The following is a 21,688-nucleotide window of genomic DNA, read 5'->3' on the forward strand; positions in this document are numbered from 1 at the left end:
AAAACACATTTCTCTTAAAATCGAATATATATTTAACTGGAGTCATACCCACCCGCTTCGCTGGGTTTAAAAGTAAAGATTGAAAAAGATTGCTCTCGCTTATCTCCTTATCTATAACACTCGAAAAAATGGTAAGGATTATTTTACACAGGTAAAATATATGTATGATTTTCTATTTTTTTAAATGTATAATAGTCGTAATTATTCATTGAGTGTGATCAGAAAAGATGGGTGTAAAATATTTTATATTGATTTTTTTTACAGAAATCTGTAATTTATGGTAATATCAAATTAAATTAATTATTTATTTTTTTATAAATATTTTTATAAATTATATCTCATATGTTATTCTGATGTATAGAGCTATATTGCTGTACAGTTTAATTAAAAACCATTCGCTAGTTTTAGCGTGAAAGCCTAACAAACAAACAAACAAACAAACAAACAAACAAACAAACATGCTTACTTTCGCATTTATAATATATAGAGATTTTTTAAACAACTTTTTGCGTCTCTTAATAACTAATTAGCCTTAATAATATGCATGTAAGTATTATACAATTGTTTAAATAATATAATAGAGACATATTCTAGTCTATGAAAGGTGTATATTTGGATCAATTTAAATAGTTAATTTAAAATGATGGAAGGTGATATGACGGGGTCAATTATTATTAATAATAATAACAAGTATTAAATGTATGACTTCATTAATCATGTCAATTAACAATGTTAATATATGTAGCTGTTGTACCTTAGTACTCAATTATAAATATTATGTAGTCGAGTTTTTATATCATTATTATTTTGACTGGCAGAATAATAGTACAATTATTATTATACTTATATACTTTATTTATTATTTGCAATAATAAATGAAAAAAATGATTCGTTAATTAAAGCGTTTCTGACTGATTTTTACAGGATGGTTTTTTCAATTACTGTGCTAAAACTATGGTAAAATGTTTATTAGACAGAATTTTTAATAAGGCTTGCTATCAGTGGCGTAGCTCGTCTTGGAGGAGCATCGTATCAAAATTATTTGGGGGACCCAAATGAAGGGTGAAGATTTCTCACAAAACAAACAAAATTTCAATAAATATTTATTGATTGATTATAAGTTATCACTTCCTCCTAGAAATTGACCTAGCCAAACAATTCAAATTAAATATACACTTTTCTTGCCTTTTTTCGGTAAATTGATTTATTGAAACATGTATAGCTGAAGACGATTTCAGTTTTTCTATGCTTACGTAATTAATTAATGACCCTTTAAGTGACATTGTGGATAACATTTACTAATTTTTGCTTGCATATGTAAGGGGCCTCTGTAGCTCGGAGGCCCCGTATCATTAATAGTTACTATCAAATTCATTCTCTAGGCGATGTTGCAGGTACCAGTTAGACATTAATAAATATTAGTAATAAACTGAATATTATAAAATGTATGTTATTGGTTTATAAGTTATATCTACCTGATTTGATTAAAGATAGATTATGAAGTGAATTATTTATTCATAAAAGTGAAAAGATACACCTGAAAATGACCATATCATTTTCATATATACCTATCTAAACAGAGAAAGTCATTAACCTTCTTTCTCTTTTTATTGTTGCATTTCTTTAATTATAAATAAATAAATAAATATTTATATGTAATACAGAGTTACACCCAAACTTAAAACACTAAAAAATTATGTTAAAAGGTATATTTTTTTAGTGGTTTACCGTAAACCGTTTACGGGATATTGCCAACGAATTTAAATAAAAATAGATACGTAAGAACACTTGGAATTTCATCAAAGATGACACTTTTATGCGCTTGATTATCTTACGGCCATTAAAATCTTACTTTTTGTCGATCAAGTTCAAATGATAATGACCTGATCGTTTATGTCATATAGTCATCAAAGAGATCGAGTTCACACAACATCTCAACAGCAATCATTATTAAACGGGTTTAATAACTTTGGCTTAGCAGATAGCGTGCAAACGTGTCAAAGATAATTCTTATATATCATTTAGTGATTTTTTTTAATTATTTTTATTTCAAAATTATAGATGCAATTACATTTATTTTAGCGAAAAACATTATATTTAATTAGAATCTACATGTTTTTTAACATGATTCTGCGGCCAGATATGAAGGAAGGCGAATACTAAAGAACAACGAAAATAGGCAAGTATCAAATGTAAAATGATATCGCATATTGAATGGATTGTGTTCGCCTTCGTGCCTGGCCAGAGGTTAAAATCTCGAATTTCCATTGCATGCATCTTCTCTTTAGAAAAACTTTTTAAAATTCATAAAATTATCGTAAAAATGTCAACAAGTATAAATAACTAATATATAAATTTTAATACATTTTTTAATTAATTAATCAGTAATTCATTAATTTTTCTCTTTAAATATCATCAAATTGCCACAATTTTACAAGAAAATTACATGAACATTGTAGTAAATAACACTCTTTAAAACGGATCTTTTTGGTAGCAGTTATTTACGTTACTAGTTTATCGAGAGAGAAACTTTTTATGGGTTGAGCCACCTAAGCGGGCGCCTAAAATGTCTAAACGCGGCATTGTGAATAAGGGATATGGAGTAGACTTAACATGTGTTTTAAAAGAATCCCAACAATTGATGTAAGATGTGTCACGATATCCATCCCTTTTTCGGGCTAAGAACTGGTCTAAACTGATAAGAGCTTGTGTCGTAAAAGAAACAACAAAGTTATTTTTTGGAGGAGCTTATCAAGTCTTTGCAATTACCTATAATCGTTTTCTTATTAATCACGTATTTTAATAAAAATTTGATTTGTAGGATAAATTAATTTTTTACCAAAATGATTAACATTTATTAGAAGCGTGGGTTCAAATACCTAAATAGCAAATGAAATTTAAAAAAAAGTAATTAATGTTTGAACATCAATATCGTGATTGAAATTCATAAATAGTTATTGTTTTATTTTCATGTAGAACTATTTATCTATTATTCTTAAATTTCATCATGCATTATTGTTCAAATATTAATATATTTATTAGTAAAAAAAAAGAAAATATTGATTTGATTTCTTAGTATTTTCATTGTAATTTAATAGTGGCCCTAATTTGATAAAGTCGTGGCTCGTGGCAAAGGTTAGCTGCTTGAATTTTGAGATGTTTTTTCGTTTTCATAAAAAGTATCCTGATGATTTTTGGCTTTATTTAAGCAAATCTACTCAACTGTTGTTATTGATGATTTTGCTAGAAATTTATATATATAAAAATACAGGAAAACGTAGTAAATTCTTTTTTGGACTATCGTTTTTCATTCACAATTTCCAAGTGTTCCAATACCAAATCAATACAAAACAAGTATCATTAAGTATTTTCAAAGAATCATTTATAATCAAAACATAAAAAGAAATTTAATGTCATTTATATAAAGTAAACAATTTTCTTTTATATTCAATTCAGCCATATCTGAGTAAATTCAGAAAAATATATTTCCATTATCTTTGTATTAGCATCTCTATTGTACCTATTATATTCATTATTTTCAATAAATATATTTATTTTTATTAAAAGTTCATAGACCTAACTGTATTTCTATTTGACCATCATAGTAGAATTCAGCATTTTATGGAGTGGCTAAGAAAATGCTTATAGTTAAGGTAGTACAAGCGCCAAGGAAAGTTTATACTAAAATAAGAATACAATTAGTCCAACTTCATATAAAAAAATCAAGCCTTTTATCCAAAATTTCCTGGGCGCTCGTACATTCTTAACAAATTCAACAGCTACTATGCCAAAAAGTATACCTACTGTTCAAATTTTGTTGTCTAATTCTAGAAAACTAATTCAATTTGACTCAATTCTTCGAAATATCGATTTTTTGTACTTCGTGACGTCAACAAAATCCAAAAAAAATTTACTTTTCTTCATCAAATGCAAATTTTATCCAATTTTTCCAAAACCAAGTATGTAATTCTAATAATTACAAATCATATTTTTCAAATTTTATTTCGATTTTACATACCGGACCAAATTTGGCTATAATATCCAAAAAATCAATTTTTGTACTTTTTGAATCAAAATTTAAAAAATTATAATTTTGATTTATCTTAAAAAAAACTTCACCCAATTTTAATAATCTTAAGAAGCTCGCTTGTCTTAGCCATTATTTAGTATTCCTAAATTCATTTCTGGTACTAAATAGGGAACATCATTTTCCAAGCAGAGACAATAGATATAGTACCTACTACTTTCAAGACAAATAAATGTGAATTTAAACAAAAATAAATTATGTATAATAGACTATGAGACATATATTTATATTTTTATTGATAAAACTGTGATTGTTATCGATAATAGTTTTATTGAATAATAATATGTTTTATACATATCACTGAAATGGGATATTTAACAATATTTTATATTCAAAACAAAGCAATAGATTCTATAAACAACAAAACATTTTTAATTAATCATTTATATATAAAATCAATTTTATTAAAGGTAAAGATATTGCAAATTTAGCGAAAAATATATAAGTTTTAAAATTGGAATTAAAACTCTATTTTTACACTAATTTAAACTTACAACTGTGTAGTATTGTTTTTAGCCTAGTCAAAGCGGTTCATGTTTTGAATCAAAAGGTACCGGGTTCAAATCCCGGAAGAACCGAATATTTTTATATATTTTTTTTAAATAAACTTTTTATTACTTTTATTTCTTTGGAAGTTTTATGGTATTTAATGGATGACTTTAAAAAAAAAATGATTGCTACATATATATTTAAAATTCTCGAAGCAAATATTGACAGATTATGAAATCTCGTTTTCACGTTAAAATGAGGGATAATCTGCGAGTGCTATTCTTGAATTGTACATAAAAAGATTCTTTTTCCATTTTTCACCATTCACAAACCTTATGGCGAAACCATATTGGTGAGTCTTAAGATATCCAGGTTTATATTTTGACAAGAACTTCAATAATTCGGAAAATTACCATGTTTCCTTATTTTAACTCGTTCGCCAATTGCAACTCTTAGTCCTATCATTTCCTACTTTATGATTCTAACATAGAATTCATTCAGTAAACATAGCACATCCAACAAAATCGGCTTAATCAGAAAATGGGAAACGAATATTTCCATATACTAATCAAGCCGAACCTTTGAAGGTTCCTCCTATTTCTAGTCAAAACAAACATGCTTTTCAGTCTCCTCCGAAGAAAAGTGAAAAAAGAGATATTTTTGCTTCTGACACGGGAAGGGCTGAATATTGTATTCGTTATGGCTTGAATATGGGGAGAGGGTATTACGAGGATTCCGTGTAGCGAAAGGAAGGGAGCGAAGAAGGAGAAAATTAAATAACTGTCTCTTTTTCTTGAAATGAAAATTAGTTATTTCTTTCCAATTTTATGGTTTGCATGTCTAAAATTTCGCCAATATTTGTTTCATATGTCGAATATCAAAATATTTTTACACGTTAATTAGAATGAATAATAATTAATTAGAATCTAATGATATTGTAATAAATTTTAATAAATAAATAATAATAATTTTGATTACAGGAATTTACACAACCCACTGTTATTAAGCAAGCATCATACGTCCTGATTGCGGCTGGATCGTTTATGTTTATTGTTAGTTTCCTGGGGTACTGTGGTGCACTGCGTGAATCTAAATGCCTTCTCACTCTGGTACGTATCTATCTATAATAAATAATAAATTTAAATCATATAATATTGGATGAATTTATTTTGGAGATATTTTAATTTGTTTTAAACTTTAAACTTTTAAAAATATTTTCGACCGGTCCTTGGTCCAAAAAATTGGTCGGGACCCTGATCTTGACGCCGTTCACATCAGTTATTAAATTTCTTCCAAAAAATTGTAGTCTACTCCGGTAATGCCCATTCATTTATCGGTTGTTTTTTTGCTACGCAAATTGGATCTTGAAACCGTTTATACTGAAGATGAGGCCTGTGTCACGCGAAGGGAGCGGATGTCTTGGAGTTCAACATGATTAGGTTGAAAATTAATTCCAGATCACAATCTACTTCGAATTGTTTCTGACACTTTTTCCCGAGAAAATGAAAAATTTTGATGAAGAATCTTGCATTCAACTTCTGGAACCATACTCCCTAATTTTGCACGATGATTTCTGTGACATCTGGATCAAGGAAGTTAAATTGTAGAAAAATCGTATTGCCCGACAGAACGTAAAAAATTTCACTCGAAGCACTCGATATTTGCAATGAAGATTTGTTTCCAACTGTCTACCAAATATCGCGTTCTGGCAGATCAAATTTCATCGATAATGTCCTTTACCGATTCGATCAAACTATCACTTTATTTCAATAAAATTTACCTTAAAACGAAAGTTGAAAATCGCACGAGAAATCGATAAAATGAATCATAATTTTTTAATGTGAGATTGCTTTTTTCATTGCTATTACTCAAAGAATTCTGTATGTGATTTGAAAGTAAAATTTCTACAAAAAAAAACTTTACGCGCGTGGGGTATTAAAATTAATAATAAAATTTCAAATGAACTATTTATATAAACAAATATAAAATTGTAAATAAACAATTTATTGTTCATTCTAAATTTATATTAACTCATTGGGTGTCCCAACAAATTTAGAAAATAGATCAATTTTTCTTATCCCTGAAATGAGGAAGACGATGTGAAAATATGAATATTTACACTGATGAGAGAAACTCTTTTATTGATGCTTGGGATAAATTCTGTGTTTTCCTCTGAGGCTCACAAAATATCTCACCGAGCTGCATTTGTGTAAGCCACAACTTCCCCTAGAAAACACTTTTTCACTCCAGAAGTCTTTAAGGCCTATTTGTATTCATAAATCCAACCCAACCAGGACAAAAGAAGAGCCCGATATATAACTTCTAAATTTTAAAACACCCGGTATTAGACAATAGTTGCTTTCACAATAACGTAGCGGCCTTGTTTTTAAAAAAGATTTTAAACGTTTTTTATTATTTATTTTAAAAATGATAAGGGCTTTAAAATTAAATATGAAATACAAAGCCTCATTTATTTTTATTTTAAATGTTTATATATTTTTATTAATGTTTTATTTTTTTTTTTGTTCTAGTATGGAATTTGTTTAGTCATCATATTAGCAATTGAAATCACGGCGGGTGGACTTGCAGTGCTAAATAAAGATAAAGTAAGTTATAAAAATACAAAAATACACACTTTAAGTGTTTAAAAAAAAATACGACTACTTAAATAAATGCATTTATTACTTTTTTTTATATAAATTTCTATTTTCAAGTAATTATAATTACCACATGGGTCGTAGCGTTTATGCTTAACAGTGGCAATCTTATAACTTGTATGTTATAACACTTGCCTATAACTTTTTCTAAATAGTTATTAATTATGTAGTTAATTTACATTTAGTTTAAAAATAGATTTTTTATTTAATAACCAATGAACTTAGTAAACATTAATATGATCAATTATTATTAAATAATTATTAAAATATTAATGAAATTAATCACCTTGTTAATTATTCGATAATGGAAATATTTAACTGTTTTTCGTGTATTGATTACTGGTATTTCTCAAAACACAATTAACAAGTGAAATTTACAAAATTTAAAAAACCCCCGACAAATGCGATTTATTCCTTGTAAGCCGATTTTAGGAAACTTAGCTATAAAATATTCTCAATCAAGTCGGTTCGACCGTTTAGGGGCTACGATGTCACTGAGAAGCACACAAACGCACAGATAAACACTTTAAACTTATAACACTCCTTCCTTAATCAATATCAAAGTGATGGTCAAGGACATCAGATGAGATGAAAAGGATACTTCGAGAGCTATCATTTTTTGGGACAAATTTTTGGAAATATTTTAATTGAAATTGAAATATTTGAGTTGAGTTTGTTCTTTTGAATTATTGTTTTGAATTACCTAATTATTTTACCATTTCATTTTTCAAAATGAATTGAGCCATGTTTATTTGGCCATCCATTTCCATAGTAATTATTTATATGTTAAAATTATATGTCATGCCTTTTCCAAACTGAATCGATTTTGAAGATCATCGCCAATTTTTTAGTTTTTTGGCTACGAAACCCTAATCTCGCACTTGAAACGTAGCTAAAAACACTCTCCGTTAAATTATATTTCAAATGAAACCAAAAAAATTATAATCGGTTCATCCGTTTAGGCACTACGATGCCACAGACAGACACACACCCCTTTTTTTAGTTCGGGGGTTAAAAAGAGATCAGTTGATTGGGTAATGACTCGTATGACGTCTTTCTATACTGGTATGTATTTTGGAACGCAAGCTAGATTTCCCCCCAGATCCTTTAAAGTACTTTCTCCTTCCTAAACACATTCATCTTTCTTTTTTTTTTCTTAAATTAACATCTTCTTTCATTGCATGCTTTCTTTTAGATAATAGAAACCACATCTATTTGGAGTTATTGGTACAATCAATTGAAATCAAACTTGCATTATATCATTACAATAACATTAATTCTTATGTATCAAACATCACAAATAATGCCATATCCAGATCAATTAATTTATATAAATCAATCAGTGAACAATTTATATTCATCATTAATATCATTTAGTAAATTATTTATTATATTTATGGCAGCATTCATTTGTTTATTTATCTTTACATTTTGGTTATTATTTATATTATTACAAGTTATTTGTATTTTAGCATTTTGTTTCTTATGTTCATTCGTTTTCTTTATATTAATTGCTATTATGGCGTGTACTATAATTAGTGTTGGTTTTTTTATTATTGAAATTATATTTATTTATGCTTATTCAAAACGATTCAGGCAAAAGAGATTATGGATTAATCCGATTAATCGGATTTTACGTTAAAAATGTTATATTCGTTGGGTTGATTTTTTTAACAAGTATATGCTGCTACATTTATGTAATTGTTACTACATTTATGTAATATAGATTGCATATACTATTTAAAAAAATCATAGATATCGAGCTACTTTTGCTAACTAAGCTAACTATGGCGTATACTTTATTTTTTTGCACGGAACTAATGTGATATGTAATAATGAGAAATACAACGAAATAGTAAATGCCAAATGCCACTGAAAAATCCTCAAAATTTTGAACTTACCTACTATTAGTTTTTAGTATTTATTTTCTAAGAAATTGCAGAGGTCTTTCTATTACCGAGACCATTTTAGAGTAATAAGGGGCCATAATAATCTTTTGTCTGAATAAAACGCATGTATGCTATAGCTTTATTGTAACTAACATTATATGCTTCCTCTTTTCTTTGCTTACTTTATAAAGCTAAGCTTAATTTATTTGCTTGTACATTAAAATTAAATTTACAAAATATATTTTATTTTGGTAATATTTCTGCATTTTTCTATTTCTCTTATTTTCCCTAAATTCCCAAGATCCCTGGATACAGTATTAACCCGTCAGCACTTGCATTATGAGCATTTTGCTCCCGCTCGATTTAATAGATAAATAACTTTTATTTTTCAAATGGCATACGTGGTTAAAACTTTTTCTATCTTTATAAAATTTTATCTATTTTCGAACTATGAATTTTTCAGATTTTTTTCTACTATCTACAGTTTTTTTTAAATATATTTCTTTCAAGTCCTGTGAGAATTTCTCTCATCTCGAGAGTAAAGGTGTAAGCAAAAAATATTAACTAACCTAATAATAATGACTAGAGTTTCGAAAAACACCAACTTTTCCCAATTCATTTAAACGAATTTAAACAAATCAACCATTAATAATCCATATTTATTTTTGTTTAAGGCTGAAGCAGAAACTCGAACATTCTTAAAAACAACAATAACCAAATATTATGCAACACCGGATAAAGCTGATGCCGTTACAGTTATGTGGAATACCATGATGAGACAATTATCATGTTGTGGAGTGGATAACTACAAAGATTTCGAGGACAGTCCAAAATGGATTAGTGAAAAGGGCGAACAAAAATTACCAGCTGCATGCTGTGCATACGATAAAAATATTCATAATTATCAAAATTGTACATCAAATCCATCTGAATCGAATTCGTATTACGAAACTGTAAGTATATTTAGCTAAACAATCCGAAAAATTCGTAATTCTATTTTCCTGTTTATTGTTCAAGTCAGACTCGTAGCCAGACCTAACTAGTTGTACGGGAACTAGTTGTAGGAGAAAATTTTGCTCCTAAAGTCTAAGGAGTCTAAAAGAGCAGTCATTTTTGGGGGAATTTTCAGTGGATTTTTGATAATTTGGAAGTTAGGATTTTAAGTCACCGCGCGATCCATTAATCCAATTAATATACGGAGTTTCAATGTTAAATTTGACAAAATTGCTACCAGAACAAAAAATACCTTCTTATAGACGGAAACTATCCAAGACTTTCCTCTTGGTCAAGCTACTATGGTAGAGCGGTTTTTCGGGGCTTAATCTTTTCGTCTAAACTTCTTCGAGCATGATATTTTAGCAGCAAGTACAATATTTTGTGAAATACCTTTTTTCACCTTTAATTGTTTATAACTTTGGCAATTTTTTATGTGCTGAACAATTTTCTAGATATAATTCCGAATCCAACGATCTATTTCAATATTTCACCAATTTTAACTTGTCGATTAGATTAAAATACTGTTCAGACCTAATCAAATGAATCGATAATTATCTCCATTAATAAATCAAAATTCTGAAAGCAGTTTTATTAATCTTTTTCTTATTTATTTTTTAGGGTTGCTTCAAAACGTTACTCCATTGGATTATGCAACACATGGACATTATCATATGGTGTGTCGTCAGTTTAGGATTAATACAATTATTTGGAATATTTTTTGCATTCTGTTTGTGCAAATCATTTGAGGAATATTTAAAATGAATCTTTAAATCTGTAACTTTATTTGTTTTTGTATAGAAAATAATTAATTATATTGATTGATTTTTATTCTCAAAATATGGGACCAAAATATTAACAAGCCTTTGTTCAAAAAATTACTTTTATTATCGGGGATATGATAAAAAATACTTATGTAGGTTAATCAACAGTAATTGAATCTTCAGGAAATAATCACTGGTTGAAAAAATTACGATAAAATATTTGAAGAAAAAATAATTCTTAGTAAGTCTTAGAAACTCTAAAAAAAGTCTTAGAAACTCTGAATTCTCAACGTTTTTTGGACTGTCTAATTCAGAGTTATGCAGACTTTTATTAAGTCGGAATTAGACAGTCCAAAAACGTTGATATATTCACAGTTCCTAAGATTTTTTCAAATTGTCTAAGACTTATTCAGAATTATTTTCTCTTCAAATATTTTTCCCATCAGGAATTCTAAGCCTAAGCCTATGTTTACAAGAAATTTCGTAATATTTTAGCAAAATATTGTGATCCAGAATATCCAACCGTTTTTATCCATTCAGACGCCTCGGTAACTTCTTTGAGTGCACAGAATCAAGGATTTTTATCCAAAAACAGACTTATATTACTTAGCATCACCTTAACATTAAGCCTGTACCCTTAAAAAATACATTAGTATTTGCATACTAGGCAAGATTTTTAGCAATATCGACTGGAAATGAAAGCCCACGAAAAATTAATTTAAAATTATTAAATTATTTGATAATATTTCTATATAAGTATTTATTCTCTTTATATTCCCGAATTCTATTACTGTGAAAGTACCTGATTTTTTTAAAATTAATGATTGAGGCTATTATTGTTTAATTTCATTACAGAATTTTGTATAAAAATTGGACAGGGCACTTCGAATATAATTCAAATGAAAAAAGTTTAAAAAAGGATTAAAAATACAAAATAATAAATAATTTTATTTCTTTCTACTCATTTCTACCAAAAATATATTTGGGTGTTTAGTTCATTTGTGAGAACACCCTGGATATTCACAAATGTCTGACATGTATAAATTATTCATATTCAAAAATTTTGTTTTCGTTAATTTAAGTATCTTGACTACTTTAGGATTTGTTTATAAAATTATTTATGAAAAAGAATAATGTAATTAGAATTAATAAAAATTTTTGTTTGTAATATTTTTACATTTTTTCTAGAGGTGAAAAACTCTGATAAAAAATGGGATTCAGGAATAAAAAATTTCGGATTCAACCAATCGGAATGAATACGGTTCAATCGGATTCATTAAAATTTCAAATTTCGTCTTGGATTTCTATTTAATTGAATTAGAATTCCATCCGAATGAATACGAAAATTATAATACGAATGGAATTCGACTTTTTCCCTGGATAGATTATTGTTCCGCGCTCGAATAGTCGCCATTTTTGGTCCACACCCTTATACAGTCAGTGTATTCATCATTATAGTTTATCGGACTTATTCTTCAAGTCTCCATTTTGAAAATATTAGAATAGCGTTTAAAACAAATTTTTATTAAAACACGAAATTTTTCTAATATTTTACCACTTTTACAGCAAGTCTGATTACGCTCAACTGATTCAAAGTCTGATTAATGATTGCCATTTTCAGGCAGTAGAAAAACTGCAAAAATTTTGATACTAAATAATGAAATAGAGGAATCGGAGAATTATATAAAGTGAATTATTTGAATTAAAAGTAATTTAGGATATATTTAAGCGTAGTCACAGTCTCGGAATCCACAGATATATCAAAGAAATTCCTTAGTTGTATATTTATGCATTTAAAGTACTATGATGATAAATTTAAATTGAAACTTTCGAGTTTATAGATTTTGTGTAAATATTTGTATTTAATTGTTACATCATTATAATAAATAAACCTTTATAAATTGTATTATTTATTTAAAATCATCCCTAAATTTCTTAAAAACTTCATAGCTGTGTCCGCTTTTTGACGATTGCTTATCGAACACAGCTCATCATCCATTTTCTTTTATCATTCTCCTCGTACTGAAAAATGTCAATTTTATTGTAAAATGCACAGATTTTCTCAAAATAAACAGCTGATGTTGTTTAAGTAAGAAAATTTTCGGTAACTTTAGACCCTCGACACCCCATCTCTATAGGAGAAAATAAGAAAATCATCAACCCCTTCCCCTTCCTCAAATGATAAGGCGTAGGAAGTGATAACATAGAACCGTAATATGGCCATCCAAACGGTCAATCGTTATAGAGACTTTAAAAAAAGTACGCGTATAGCTGTTTTCGTCTGTCTTATATCAACTCTATGAAATACACAGATATGCACGTAATAAATTTCGATTTTTTCCCCAATTTCCTAGATCAGTTTTTTGTATTTTTAGAATACGTATTTTCGACTACCAAGTAGTCATCATCAGTAAGAATTAGCTAGTGAATGTTACTCTATACTAATTTGGTGACGGACTGCACATTTTGTGTCGTTCTCCTTCTTTATAACCTCCATGGTCTATGTACTCATATATGTCTATGATCGTGTGACGCTCTACCATAGATATATATTATCTATGTCACTCTTGGGGGGATACAAATTTAAATATTGGCAAAACTGTCACTTTGTCAGTTAAATCAGTAATGTGAAAATATAAACATAACACAAAAATAAGCACATTTTCATTTTGAATTGAAAGATGGATAAAAGTTTCCATAGTCCATTAGCATCAGCAGCACGTAGTCCAATTAGCCGAAGTCCTTACGCACCAAGATCAAAACAGAATTCGATTTCAGGAAAACGATTATCAGTTTTGCCGGGTTTTAAAAAATCATCGTTAGTATGCACAAAAAAACTAAAATAAAACATTTTTTTAGCTATTTCTTAATTGTTTTAGTCGATTTAGTGTCTCAGGAAAGTCTACACACTCGGTGCAAGTTGTAACCAAAACCCCATCACATACTGTAGAATGTTTTGGAAATCCTTTACCAGTTTTGATTACAGAAGCTTTAACATTTATTGACCGTAAGTAAACAACAATTTCTCATCAGTTTCTCGAGTTTTACCGTTTATGTTCTTTTAGGAAATACGGTAGTGTCTGCACAAATTTCGGAATGTGGTTATGCTTGGGTAGTTTGCGGCCGACGTTTATTAATATGGCAATATAAACAGATATCCAGTGGCACCCGAAATAATTCACAATGCTACGAATTAATTCTACCACAAAGTGATTTGGTTCATCGTGCTGATTTAGTTTGTATTATTCCACCAGAATCAAATTCATTGGCGCCAGCTTGTCTTGCAGTTTCACCAGAAGGTGGTGTACGTTATTGGCCGTCAATATCACACGAAGGTAAGTTAAGAAGCTAAAATATTTCAATATTACGAAATTTTTCAGTTATTTAACGTTAAATAATTCGAATTTCCGAACGCCAATCACTCGGAAAGTATTGACTTTTGGAAATATACTTAAATGACAATTCAACGTATACTTTTCTACCTCCTAGAAGGGTTGGTGACCATCCCCTGGGCAAAAGCATCACTATGTACCATATAACTTTTAATCTAGAGGGTCAACAAAGCTTAATCCCAAATTTTCACCAAAGTCGGTGCTATAGGTCATCATTTAGGGATTTCGCCTTTTTTTCTCCTCGAAATATACTTAAATGACAATTCATCATATACTTTTCTACCTCCAAGAAGGGTTGGTGACCTTCCCCTGGGCAAAAGCACCACTATGTACCGTATGACTTGATCTAGAGGGTGAACAAATTTCATCTTTTTTCTCCTCGTTTTTTTTTTGAGTATTATACGAAATTCGGAATATATATTTATCTTAGTTTCTATTTTAAGGTGTTTCGGTCGAACAATGTATCGAACTGCATGGAGAAGAATGCGATACCGTAATTTACGTGAACAATGTTGGCTGTATATTAGCAACGACCACATGTTCGGTTGTACTGTTATCGCCTAATCGACGAACCATAACTAGTCGTATGCTTAAACCACCTGCAGGATGGTTAGGTGGTATTTCCAGACGTATATCGTCACTTATATTTGGACCAATGTCAACGACTCAAGGCGCCGAAACGGTAAGGAATAGCCATAATAGATTCAATTGGTTGACCCTGTATATATATCATAGACAGCTTCTTTTTAACTGGATCATTAATTTATTATAGAAATTGGTGAAATTATTAGCGTCACAAGAAAATGAACATTGGAAAATATACGTTTTGGCTGGCCAATCATTACAAAAATGGTCATTGGAAATTGATAAGGGTTCTGGTACGGAACAATTAATTTACGAATGTGAAGTGGGTCGTTTGGCACGAGATGCATTCCATGCTGCGTTATGGGAAACTGGAGTGAGTGGTGATTCTCCCGCCGATAATGAAGTTTGGTTGTTGGATATGCAAGTTGCTTCGAATGGTGAAATTATATTATTAGCTGCGGCCGTTAATATGCAACGATCACCGCAAGTCCATTATGCAATAGGTACATAATTAAAGAATAAAATTTTGTACAAAAAATTTTACCTTAATTTCAAACAGCTGTAATTCGAAAGAGTGAGAAATGTTATCCTCAAATTTTATAAGAAGTTTAGAAGCGTACCAAAATTTTAATAATTATTTTACAACAAATTTATTGATACCACTCGAAAGCTTGTTTATTTTTCTTGAAAATTAGGTATCAAAAATTGCCGTACAAGCTTTTTGGACCAAGATATTCACTTTCTAAGTAAAATTGACACTTCTAGATTTAAAATCCTGTATCACTGAATTAATAATTACGAATTATAATTTTTTGTTACAGTATCCATTTATGCTGGAGGATCAACTCCTCCAAATCATTTACAATTATTTACTATTCTAAAATTAAGTGGATTATATCGTCAAGAAGCTGAATCGGAAGTATTTGGATATCGTTTATTAATCTGTGGCAATTATTTTTATCTGCATAATCAACGATCCGTAATTGCATTGGGCAGTTTACGTCAAATATCTGAAGATCCAGATGTTATTGAATTTGTTCATGGTGGTGATCGTATTTTAGGCGGAAGTGTTTGTATTAATACACCATTGTTCTTTTCGAAAAATCATGGATTAGTAACGGTGTCAGATAATAATGATAATTATCCAGATAATTTGAATAGTAGTTTAGCTATATCGGATAGTTTGGTGACCAATGCTAGTCTTTATGAAATGTCAATCTGTGATTCAAATGTTGGTAGTTTAACACTCTACGATTTGGGTAAGTAAAATTTTCAAGCAATACTCCCCGAGAAAATACTCCACCAATCGTTAATTAAGGTTGTTATGAAAAAGGCAGAGAGTCTTATTGCCCCTCTCACTTAATTTACGCTTAAATACAGAATTTTTAAGCAGTATTTATATTTTTTACTTTGTTATAACGGTGTAAACAATTAATAAAAAACACAGTTTTCATCTTTTTTTAATCGTAGATCCATTGGAGATTTCAAACGTCTACACTGATATTGTGGGCCAATTAAAAGCAGCGTTTTTATTCCATGTGAAAAAGAACTCATTAGCTTGTGAAGAAATAATAAATGAAATATTTCCTGCAACTGGAACGGATGAAGTAAATGCCCCATTAGATAAAACAGTTGTTGCTGTTAGCAGAGAACTCATTAATGATATACCAGCTGGAGATCCACGTTGGGCTGAACAGAGAGCGCAGCGTGCTAGTTTAGGCAGTTCATCGTCCATGCAAATTACACGACAATTACACGATAAACAAAAAGCCTTAGATTTATTTATTTCATTTTTGAAAAATACGAATCTATGGTCACGGGTGAGTGAATTAATTTTGATTTCTAATAACTTACGAGTTATCTATCTCGAAGAAAACTAATTTCCATTTGTGATCGGAGTTTTAGCTCTCCAAAGTTTCCGTTTCGAATATCATCACGGCTACGTCTTATGTCATTGCTGAACATTCGGAGAAAATTGTTGCCGCTCTTTCATTACGAAATCTACAAAATGAGTAAGTTAAATGATTAATTTTAATTCCCGAATTCTCGAATTTTTTTTTTACTCCATTTTTTTCAGACATCTTAATTTATTAGAACGTGTTATGCAAGCGTCTTTAGAAGATGAAGGCTTGCAGAATTCCGAATCAAGTAGTTCATTAACGATACAAGATTTATTTTATCGATCTGTTACTCGAGTTCATCGTTTAATTCAACAATTATCGATTTTATGTGTACAACAATCACATTCAGATTTGGCACCATTACAGTTTGCAACACTTCTTCATGAAGCCAACACAATTTTATTGGTATGTTTTTAGCAAAATAAAATGATTCAATTAAACATAGTTAAACGTATTCTTTGGAGCTGGTATTCTTTTAACTCAATAATGATAAGACTAACATTTGAAAATTTTTTTAAGGCTGTGTTACAAGATGTAATCACATATCGCCAGAAGAAAGTTGAAGTATTTGCCAGTGCCAAAACGAATCAAAGTGAATATTTACCATGGACTGCAGCAATGGGTACTCGTGGTGTACGAGATGCTCTGTACACAATGCAAAAATTAACATTGAATAAAGGTGTTCTTTTAATCACAGCCGATGTGAACTTTATGAATTCACTGTACGAACAACTAGTCAGTTTAATTGATTTAATATTGGATGGGAAAAAATGCCATTTAGAAAGTGTACGCGGAACGGAGAAGTTTGATGTACTTTTACAAGAATATGAAACGGAACGGAATAATCTTATAAAACCTCTTGGTGGGTATTAAAAGTATTTTTTATAATCCAATTAATTTGCGAAACGGATATTAAACGGATTTCATAAATTCAAAAAAAAATGTATACTTTTATTTTATTTCAGTGGACAACAAACAGTACGAACGTGCCTCAATATTAGCCGAAAAATATTGCGATTTTACACTTCTGGTGCAAATTTGTGAAACTACAAATAATCAACCGAAATTAAATGAATATATGGAACGTTTTGCCGAATATAATTTCTCGGAATATGTCTTTAACTATTGTTTGCGTGAAAATAAACCAAGTCGTTTGATAGTGCGACAAGGACATACTTCTACGAAACAAAATCAGGCGCTATTAAACTTAGTTTCGGAGTATCCTTCATTATCGTGGCTACAAAAAATCTTTCGACAAGAATATTCACATGCTAGTCAAATTTTATATAACCTAGCAAAATATGAAACTGAATACATCACACGTAAAAAGGTAAGATATTTTGTCACGAAAGTATCCAGCAATACAGGATTTAAAACACGAAAGGTTACAGATCTGGGCACCTCTTAGCATGGCGAAGATTTCTAGGCTAATTTTATTTCAATGTTTTTTTTTTTTTTTTGTTCCAGTCAATGTTATCAATAGCTAAATTAGCTGAAATTGCTTCACCCGTATCTAACAAGGAAATAATCGACGAAATGAATTCACAATTAAATTTAATCGCACACCAAGAAGATATGCCCGATATAATTATGGAAGAACATGGTTATAACATAGAAAATCCACGTGTACTCTCACCTAGAGAATTAATTGAATTATATATTGATTTAGAAAATAGTTCGTTAACAGAATTCGAAATAAAGAAAGCATTAGATTTATTGGAATATATCACGGATGATTTAGAAAAATCCGATTTAACACATAAAATATGGTGTGCAGCGATTTTACATGATACAACATTATGGCAGAAATTAATTGAAAGTCCAAATTTACAGGCTTTAAGTGATACAATTTTCTTTAAAGTTGTGGATCTTGCTTTGTTTTTGGGTAAGTTATTTTGTCATTTGAGTAACATATCTGTGAATTACATCTTCTGGTTGGTGGTATCAATGTTTACATTTCTTCATGTTCACTTAATCCTCTCAAGCTTGGGTCAATCAAGGACAACTAAATTTTTAACCATCGAATTAATAACATAGAACCGTATTGTCTTCGTCTGTCCTATATTACCTCGATGAAACACACAGAAATGAATTACTATGTTTTTTTGGAAAATCTGTCAATTAAAACCGGTTCTACTCTTTCTGGAATCATTTCAAACTTGACACAGACGATACATTTTTGAAAAATATTTGAACCAAATTTAATTTTTATGAATATTCCCTATTAACAAATTTTATAATTTTTAGGAAATGTGGAATTGGATCAATTTATGCCACCATTGGAACGATTATTAGAATCATCAGAATTAAGTTCATTTAATTCCGATGCAAATTTCCAATACATCATGAAATCAGGATATGAAGAAATTTATCGAATACATAAAAATACTGCCTATTAGAAAAAAAAAAAGTGTTTGTGTTTTTTTTTTATTAATAAAAATTATTTTTTACAAAAAAATTACAGCAAAAATTAATGTTTTTTTGGATTGATCGGAGAAATATCTAACAGTTCGCATGTTTTTAAGTATAGTTCTTCGCTAAGTTTATCTTCTTGAGGTTTTTTAGAATTTTTTTCGATTTCACAATTACTAAAAATATAAATCATATCCAAATTAGCTAGTTTCACAATTCTAATTAAGGTAGTATAGCAGTATCGAAGTGTCACGCCACCATAGTCAAATCAGCAATTTTTTTTTTTTCAATCTGCTACAGGGTGCTACTTAAGTTACTTACGAAACAACAGCATTGCCAAAGAAGCACTTGAGTGGAACCCCCAAGGAAAAAGAAGGGTGGGCCGACCTCGTCATACCTGGCGAAGAACCCTGGAGCAAGAAATTACTGAAGAAGGAAAATCCTGGGGAGAAGTCAAGTCCATGGCACAGAATCGAGTTCGTTGGCGAGCATTTGTTGAGGCCCTACGCCCCCCTCGGGATCATAGGACATAAATATTATCAAAATCTCCGGTTTCGAAAATATTAACATTCAGCTATTCACTTTTGACAGGATAAAGATGGACAAAAAACAGAATTTTTTCTGGAATGTACTAATGAAAGTATGCTCTTTTTAATAAATTTAAAAAATAGCAGTTAAATGCGATCCTCGATATTGCCTTACTACCTTAAATAACCTAGAAATAAAATTTACCTAATAAGTACACCAGAAACTTTTTCTAAGTTAGCATCCACTACCGAAAAAATAATAGATTGTGCGCCTTGTTTTGGATTTCTATAAAATAGCCATAAACATGGATAAAACCAAATTTTTAACAATGTATTTTTGCACATCGGTGAATTTCTTAAAAATCCGGTATTCCGTACGGAACCGGGTGTTACAGCATTTATGGTGATTTTATATCCTGTAATAAAATATTTTAATAAATTCTTCCGAATAAACAATAAAGTTCATTCTTCAGGGTGGAGTGAGGAAGTTACTTACCCTGTAATAACTTTGCTATTTGTTTAGTCATTAAAACTAAACAAAGTTTACTGTGCGCATACGCTTCCTGGCAACTCCAATTAGTCGTTATATTCAAATCTTTCAAATGTAATTCAACATTTTTGTATACTTTATCGATAACGTTAATTACACGGGCATTACCAGCTGCAGTTAAACGTGGAATTAATAAATGTGTCAAATAAAAATGCCCTAAAAAAGTGAAGACAACAATTACTTCTCCGAATCTGAATTACGTAAATAAAAGCTTTCTGAACTGAAGAAAACAAAGATAGTTACTTGACTTGAACAAACAAATACGTAAGTTAGAAACAGAAAAATGGGGAAAATATATACCTAAATAGTTTGTGGCTAAATGAATTTCATGACCTTCTTCAGTCAATTGAAATGGATGCTCGGAGATTCCCGCATTATTGATGAGTACATCAACTCTTCGATATCTGAATTCATTTTCAATGAAATTTTTTATTGAGGCCATACATGATACATCCAATTTTTTTACAAATATTATGGCAGTTGGTAATACTTTTAAGATTTTATCGCGAGTACTTTGACCTTTTTCGATATTCTTACATGCCAAGATAACAATTCCTCCTGCAAAAAATAAAACTTGTGAGAAAGATTCCAAAAAAAAAAAAAAAATGCTTTCAAAACCTTCAAAAACAATTGAAGGCTATTCCATATTGCGCCACCAATTGGAAAGGTGGAAAAAGAAAATTTTCTGGCATATGATTAAATACGTAAAGAATTCAAATTACCTCTTTTTGCTAATTCTAGTGCAGTTTCATAAGCAATTCCACCTGAACCTCCTGTTATTAAAACCACTTTATTGCAAATTTCTCGTCGGCTTGGACATTCACATCCGCCTATATATTCACTAAAACAATTTCAATAAATACTCAATAATCCAGTAATCTTGTCGTTTGAAATTTCGGGGTAGTTTGCTCAAATCCGTTGGTTCTAATTTTTTTAGACTTGTTTATGATGTTGGTCTAATATATAATCTAAATTTGTGACCCAGAACTTTTTTTCAATTTTTCAGATTTTGGCGATAATAACTCTAAAGGACTCGTTTTTGAGAGTACTTTCTCAGGACGTTTTTCAAGTAGACTAAATTTGTTACTATACGAGACTAGAATTGTGTCTGTAGATCCAATAATTTTTTCCGAGATCAAGCCTTTTAAAGTTTATTATAACTAACGCGCCATATCCTAGAATGTCACGAGTTCTATTCATACAATATACTACATGCATTTATTTACGTGCAAGAAAATCAGATTATCGGGAAGACTCCGAGAAAATTTTTCGGAACAAATCCAGTTTTTTGTATTACCGTATGATTGTTATAATCCCAACAAATGCAGCAACAATATATGGTAACCACCAAGAAAATGGATCCGCTTCAAATAAGTTAAAATCACTTTTACTATTTAACATGTTTATATTCTTAAATATAATCGAATAAAGAAGGTAAATTT

The 21,688-nt window shown here is 29.7% G+C and overlaps 3 protein-coding genes across 3 annotated transcripts in view; 2 read left to right on the forward strand and 1 right to left on the reverse strand.

Annotated features, from left to right (window-relative positions):
- The window catches only part of LOC123293634 (tetraspanin-18-like), a 43,046-nt gene extending 31,583 nt beyond the window's left edge, over positions 1 to 11,463 (forward strand). The window contains exons 4-7 of the mRNA XM_044874515.1: positions 5,557 to 5,685; positions 7,108 to 7,182; positions 9,797 to 10,075; positions 10,737 to 11,463. Of these exons, the coding sequence (XP_044730450.1) occupies positions 5,557 to 5,685; positions 7,108 to 7,182; positions 9,797 to 10,075; positions 10,737 to 10,880 (627 nt within the window). The 3' untranslated portion in view covers positions 10,881 to 11,463. The remainder of the gene's footprint in view (positions 1 to 5,556; positions 5,686 to 7,107; positions 7,183 to 9,796; positions 10,076 to 10,736) is intronic.
- Positions 11,464 to 13,491: 2,028 nt separating this feature from the next.
- Positions 13,492 to 19,156, forward strand: LOC123294265 (nuclear pore complex protein Nup133). The gene is made up of 13 exons (XM_044875389.1): positions 13,492 to 13,697; positions 13,759 to 13,886; positions 13,945 to 14,214; positions 14,715 to 14,953; positions 15,044 to 15,359; positions 15,678 to 16,115; positions 16,327 to 16,676; positions 16,762 to 16,868; positions 16,934 to 17,162; positions 17,277 to 17,619; positions 17,723 to 18,087; positions 18,225 to 18,642; positions 19,005 to 19,156. Exons 1-13 carry the CDS (start codon positions 13,561 to 13,563, stop codon positions 19,154 to 19,156), a joined length of 3,492 nt encoding a protein of 1,163 aa, XP_044731324.1. The 5' UTR covers positions 13,492 to 13,560.
- A 71-nt stretch (positions 19,157 to 19,227) lies between these two features.
- Positions 19,228 to 21,655, reverse strand: LOC123294268 (retinol dehydrogenase 12-like). The gene is made up of 6 exons (XM_044875392.1): positions 21,544 to 21,655; positions 20,969 to 21,087; positions 20,547 to 20,804; positions 20,193 to 20,402; positions 19,902 to 20,112; positions 19,228 to 19,345 (listed from the first exon to the last, which is right to left on the reverse strand). Exons 1-6 carry the CDS (start codon positions 21,645 to 21,647, stop codon positions 19,228 to 19,230), a joined length of 1,020 nt encoding a protein of 339 aa, XP_044731327.1. The 5' UTR covers positions 21,648 to 21,655.
- Positions 21,656 to 21,688: the final 33 nt, after the last annotated feature.

The sequence above is a fragment of the Chrysoperla carnea genome, chromosome 2, assembly GCF_905475395.1.
Source record: "Chrysoperla carnea chromosome 2, inChrCarn1.1, whole genome shotgun sequence".
Lineage (NCBI taxonomy): Eukaryota > Metazoa > Arthropoda > Insecta > Neuroptera > Chrysopidae > Chrysoperla > Chrysoperla carnea.